Below are 6543 nucleotides of genomic sequence, written 5' to 3'. Positions count from 1 at the left end.
CATAGGTAAGTTCCTAACTTGGATGTTACGGTATGTATGTGTGTTTGGGGTACCTGGGATACTTGGGGGAAGGTTAAGGTGAGAGAGAGAACGAGTTAAAGTATAGGGAGTGAAAGTTGCCAGAAGCATGATTAGAACTGGTGGACTAGAGAGAAGCTGGCTGAGGAACTGAAGCTTGGGTTTACTTAAGATCAAGTGGCCCCAGGGTTACTCAGGGTCACTGGTGCAAGGGAGGGGGAAAAAAAAGGAGACTGGTGGCAAGGAAGAGACAGCCAGGAAAGGGAGAGAGACAGAAACCTGGTTGCTCAGGGGAACAGGCAGTGGGGATAAGACAGTGGCAAAGAAACAGGGGGTTTGGAGGCAGAGAGGAGCTCAGGACAGGTGTTGGAGGTGGCAGTGAGCCAGAAGCAGGAGAGGGAGAAATGAGACAGAAGTTAGAGGGCAGTAGGAGAAAGAGACTCAGTGGAAGGGCTGGAGTCCAGGTTGGGAAGAGAAGCAGAGTCCAAGTCCTTGGTTGAAGAGGGGGTGGGGGTGATAGTTACCTATCCAGGCTGGAAAGGGGTCTTTGTCCAGTAGGTGTTGTCCAGAGGGGGTCATCAGCAGGGCCTGTGGGTGGATAGGTGGTGTGTCATGGTGCTGGTCCAGATGGAGAGGGCATTCCCAGGAGCCAGTCTTCACTACCCCTTCTTATGGGGCAGACTACCTCTGATCTCCTATGGAGAGGGCCTGTCCAGGCAAGGTCAGCCCTGTTCCAGAGTGCTCTAGGTGTTCTTACTGAGCATGTGCAGCCTTGGCACAATGGTAGGTTGCCTCATCTTTTGTTTCTTGAATGCTGAGGGTGGTTTCAAAGGCTAGGTCGTTGGTCCAGGTATTGGTGTTGATGGTTCGGTCATTCAGAGGGAGCTATTTTTAGACCTACTGCCATTGTCTCTCAAGCACCCTCATTCATCCCCATACATTCAGGAACAAAGTTATATAGGAGAGGTAGGTGTGAGTCATGGGTTACACAACTGGGCCTGGGGACAGGATAGAGACTTGACAAACAAAATGGAAACTTGACATGACTTAAGCTAACTTACATATGTAGGCCTAAATCATATAGTACCAGTAAAACAGTAATATAGAACAGTAAAAATCAATATAAACATAATAATTATACAATATAAAGAAGTGGAAAAAACAAAACAAATACAAGTTGCTACTAAAATAAAATGCTGAAGCTTATCCTATGTCTTAGCTCACTTATACTTATCTATAGGGAATAGAGAGGGAGAGATGAAGTCAGAAATGGTTGGGGAAGGGGAGGGAATGCATTAAAAAACAAAAAACACAACAAAAAAAAGGAAAACTGTGGGTTTTGCTACAATACCTCTTCATCTGGATAGGTGATGAGGCCTCAGAGTTCTCAGGAGCTCCAGTCCCATCACCACTGTTTGCCCCTGAGACTTCTCATGTCTGTGGGATTTTCTTGGAAACTCAGAAGATCCTGGTGGCACTGGCTGGTACCAACAGCCATGATTTGGGAGATAAAATAAGAAAAGAAGAACTTTGTTTTCTTCTGGTCCGAGGTGATGACTGTTCCCTTTCTCAGTCAGCCAATGGGCCTCCACTCTTGCCACCGTCGTTAACACCACTGGAGCCCAAAACTGCCTATGTGGCATCATCCAGCCGGACACATGGCAATTTTCTATGTCACTGCATTCTGGAATTGGCATCACTGAGCCTTGAGAACCTCTCAGTGCTGAAACATGCTCCAGCAACACAGGACAGTGTTGAATATCCCCACGTGCACAGAAATATAGTCAACTAATGGGATTCTTGCCCAAATCACCACCAGCCTGAGGTACACCCGCCTGGTCTCCAGGACACCACAGCAGACCAGCTTAGTGGGATCATATCCCTACATCATGAGTTGGGAATCAAGGACTTGGTACTCAGGGACAGATTTGTGGAATGGGGCCCTCCAGGCATTGAACTCTTCACATAGAAAGTCAACAAGAAAATCCTGTTTTCTTCCAGAGAATACCTCAGTCCTCGTTTCTTGAATGAATTCCTGACAGGGTGGCTGGGGAGGATAATTGGCATGTTACTGATGCATGGTGAGGTAAAAACAGGCCCTAGTCATCCTGAATAGCTCTTGCATGTCTAAAAAAAATTGGTATTGAGGTCTCTTGTTCCTCTTTGTCAGAGATCCCCAGGATGCTGCCCTTAACTATGGACCTGTTAACTCAGGAAGGTAGGAAGATTCGTCATCAAGAGGTTTAGGTTTGTTTTGTTTCGGCTTGGGTTTTTTTGACACAGGTAGAGAGACCCCCTTGAATTAGCTTGTGTATGTGAACACTTAATTGAGGAATACACATTCTTCTCTTACTTTTTGTTATATATAGCAATATGCACTCATTTAGGATGATATTCTACTCCCTTTTCAGTCATCTGCACGTTCAGATTTTGTTGGCTACTTTGCATATTGGCACATGCATGCAGATAGGGGTTCTTCACACTTAAATGACTGTGTTTATGTGCAGATTACGCACATGCAGTAGGCTGCTCACTGGCCACATATGTTGCTGGCTTATGTGCATGCACCCCATATGGATGTGTAGTGGCTTTAAATGTCCAATAATGCAGCTGACCAAAACACAGGATGAGTGGGACTTAAACTCCTGAATGGAGTAGGTACTTCCCATGCGGAGGGGGGGAGAGAGCCTTCCCACCTTTTTTCCCCAGTAGCTGAGTGACTAGGGCACTTGCTTAGGAAGGGAGACAGCCTGGGTTCTAGGGCCCTCTTATGTTTTGGGTTGTATTAGGATTTATGATACTTTTTCCTAAGAGGCTAGATTATGGATTTGCATAGGATGTTTGGATAGTGATGATCCTGCCCCAGGCATGGGGTTGGACTAGATGACCTCTGGAAGTCCCTTCCTGCCCTACTTCTCTATGATTCTATGATGCCCAGAAGTGGTTTGAACCTGGCTCTCTCTTGTCTTCCCCATACAACACTCTAATCATCATACCACAGGTCAGGAATTACCCAGGACTTTCTCCAGTGCTCCTTGTGAAGCTGGCCCCTTGGGCAGCTGTGAGAGGGACATGTATGAGGCTAGGAGGAAGAACACAAGCCAAAGGGCATATGGCTCAGTGAGGTGTTTGTTGGGCTGGGAGGGAGGGAGCCTTGTGTTCTACCCTGGGCCCTTTCTCTTTGTGGCAGAAGCTTCCCCCCTGCCCCCCCCCCCCCACCCCGGTGTTGTCCTCCACCCATTTTTTCCCAAAGACTATATTAGTAGCTCATTTTTAAGAGGAGTGCCAAAGATTTACTCCCGATTTCCCTTGGTGTGAATGAAAAGAGAATCAGACCCATTGATTGTTCTGGGATCATTCCTGTTTATACTGGAGTAAATGGGAGGAGAATTGCAGCTATTCACTTCAGTAGAGCTACTCCTAGTAATATGTATTGATTTATTTATTTATTCATTGTATATGCCTCCCTTCTCAACAAGACTTACGGTGACTTTACATTAAGAGAAAAAAAAACAAAAAATTAAATGAGACAATGATGAATCACTTGAAACAGGAACTAAGTATAAGGCAAGAAACCCCCTAAGCAAAACCTCGATCCAGCTTTGTTTGCTAAGCATCTGCTGAAATAGGAAGGTCTTATAATAGTGAGAATGGAAATTCCCCCTGTAATTTCTAGTGGGTAGAACAGAGTTCATTTCTGGGTACTTACAGCAAGGTAAAAGCAGGCATGGCAGGTACTCTGCAATAACTCTTATGTATATGTTTTTACTCCATGGTAAATTAAACCTAAGTTGCATTAGCTCAGCTGTCAGTGAAAGTGGGCTAAGCTGCAATGATTTAGCCTTCATCTGTCATGAGCTAAAAGGATCCCTACAGGAAGTTGCAGTGCAGCAGCTGATGTATGGTAATGCACCACCCTGCAGAGACTAGTTTGCATGTTGGTGTCCTTTGATGGCTGTCTCAAACTATGCTTTTCTGTTTTTAGACTGGCACAATGTCAATACTATGAAATGTGTTAGGTATCAAATAGAAAGACTGACACTTGGAACTCGACCAAAACCAATGCACAATTGAACAGAAACTCAACTGGATCCAAATACAGATTCAGGTACAACTCAAGCACATTCAGACAGCTACAAGTGTAACCATACACAACCAGAAGTGAACATAAACTCAGTGACAATTGTCACAGTCTGCTCAGAGATGGACCCAAATTGAACAGCTGAACCAGTCACATAAACCATGAGAAAAGAAGAACCTTTTTGTTGCTTTCTTCCTTTGTCATAAATTAACTGATTTATGTTATCAAAGCAACATAGATTTTCCATGTTGACTTCAGTATGTTCCTAGCACTCAATTTATTTAGTTTGAGGTACAGTTGGACCAGTGCAAGACACTAGTCTTCCCAAGCTGATGTCCTAACAGAAGAATAAACTTCAAACTGCCCCAAATAATGCCCTCCATCCATTTATGGCAGTTATTGCACATGGATATACTTGAGAGAATCAAACAGTGTTCAAATGCCTAGAAGAAGATAAGTATATGACTCATCTAAGGTTAGTGATCAACACTGGAGATCTTGAAGTGAGCACTCATGCCACACAAAGTCTTCTTCAGAGCCCCCTTCACCTCTTGGTTCCTTAGGCAGTATATGAATGGGTTTAGCATTGGAGTGACAATAGTGTACACAACTGACACCAGTTTGTTGAGGTCAAAGGAGTGGATCCTCTGGGGCCGGGCATACATGAAAAGGGTTGCTGAGAAGAAAATGATGACAACAGTGAGGTGGGAGGCACAAGTGGAAAAAGCTTTCCTCCTGCCTTGGGCAGTGGGTATGCACAGGATTGTTCCGATGATACAGACGTAAGAGATGATGGTGATGGAGAGTGGGATCAGCAGTATAAGCAAGGCAAAGACAAAATCCACCACTTCTGCCACCAGCATGTTTGTACAGGAGAGATTGAGCAAAGGGCTGATGTCACAGAAGAAGTGGTTGATGATATTGGGTCCGCAGAATGACAACTGAGAGATGAAAAAGACTTTCAGCATGGAAATAAGGAAACCAATCAACCAAGAGCTCATAGACAGCTGCAGGCATAGATGGCTGCTCATGATGGCTGGGTAACGAAGTGGGTTACAAATGGCCACATAGCGGTCATAAGCCATGACAGCCAGGAGGACACACTCAGTACAGACTAAGGCTATGAAGAAGTAGAGCTGGGCCATGCAGCCAATGAAGGAAATGCTCTTATTCTTCACCAGCAAGTTGATTAACAGTTTGGGGACAGTGACTGAGATATACCAGACCTCCAGGAAGGAGAGATTGCTAAGAAAAAAGTACATAGGTTTGTGGAGGTGATGGTTTGTCCTGATTAAAGTAATGATAACCATGTTCTCCAAGAGAGTCAGCGTGTACACAATGAGGAATATTACAAAGAGTAGCACCTGGAGTTCCATGATGGTCGGGAACCCCAAGAGGATGAACTCCTGGACCCTGGTATAGTTTTCTTGCTCCATGGTAGCCTCAAAAGTCTGAAAATATGGAAGAAAGAAGACAGAAGAAAAGAATGAGGGCTGGGAAAAGAAAAAGCCAAACACTAGACTGGTTGCACAGAAGTCAGAGATGCCTGCTTTCATGAACCCTTTCACTTCAGATATTTATTTTGATAGTCTTCATTATTTGATCCCATCCTACAATTTTTTCCTAATCCATCAGTATTGTGGGAACACTGCTTCATACTCTCAGATGACTTCCTCCACTCTGCCAGTTTACCCCAGTGAAGTATTTCATTCAATATCACTCTGTCAGTGCAATAGTACTTAGTGAGATCAAAGCTACCATGGGAGAGAATTTCAAAAACACTTAAGGGATCATTGGAAACCAATGGTACTTCTGTCCATGGAACTTACCCAAACACTTCACAGTTTCTAGTGTATTTAACCTTGCAACATACTTGTAAACTAGGATGCTTATACTATCTGTATTTTAAAGATGGAGAACTGAAAGAGGTCCATAGTTAACAAAAATGATGTTTAGGTGCCTAAAGATGCAGATAGTCTGTTAGTGGGATATGTAAAATCATCTACATTAATTAGGTAATACTCAGTGGGCACGTCTACATGTTCGTTAATGCACTTTTGCTAATGTCCGTTAAATTTAGTAATGTAATTGTGATGTAGTAGAAAAAGGTGCATTAATCTGTTTTAATGCACATTAGTGAAAGCGCATCTCTTTTTTTGTGATTCTGTAATGTGCAACATAAAACATACGGTACCAATATTTGGTTTGTAGCACTGTGGCAACAGTTTAAATGGAGCAAGGTCAGAATATAGAATCATAGAAAATGAGGGTTGGAAGGGACCTCAGGAGGTCACATCTAGTCCAACCCCCTGCTCAAAGCAGGACCAGCCCCAATTAGATGATCCCAGCTAGCGCTTTTGTCAAGCCGGGACTTAAAGACCTCCCAAAGATGGAGATACCATCACCTCTCTGGGTAACCTGTTCCAGGGTTTCACCACCCTCCT

The 6543-nt window shown here is 44.0% G+C and overlaps 1 protein-coding gene across 1 annotated transcript; it reads right to left on the bottom strand.

The window, feature by feature from the left end:
- Positions 1–4575: 4575 nt before the first annotated feature.
- LOC102574236 (olfactory receptor 6B1) lies at positions 4576–5535 on the bottom strand. The gene has a single exon (XM_006274607.1). It carries the CDS (start codon positions 5533–5535, stop codon positions 4576–4578), a length of 960 nt encoding a protein of 319 aa, XP_006274669.1.
- Positions 5536–6543: the final 1008 nt, after the last annotated feature.

Source organism: Alligator mississippiensis, chromosome 7, assembly GCF_030867095.1.
Source record: "Alligator mississippiensis isolate rAllMis1 chromosome 7, rAllMis1, whole genome shotgun sequence".
In the NCBI taxonomy this organism is placed as follows: domain Eukaryota; kingdom Metazoa; phylum Chordata; order Crocodylia; family Alligatoridae; genus Alligator; species Alligator mississippiensis.
This window is presented reverse-complemented; position numbering and strand designations above follow the sequence as displayed.

Excerpts from the sequence above, each read along its gene's own strand:
- LOC102574236 (XM_006274607.1), bottom strand. The coding sequence starts at position 5,535 with ATGGAGCAAGAAAACTATACCAGGGTCCAGGAGTTCATCCTCTTGGGG.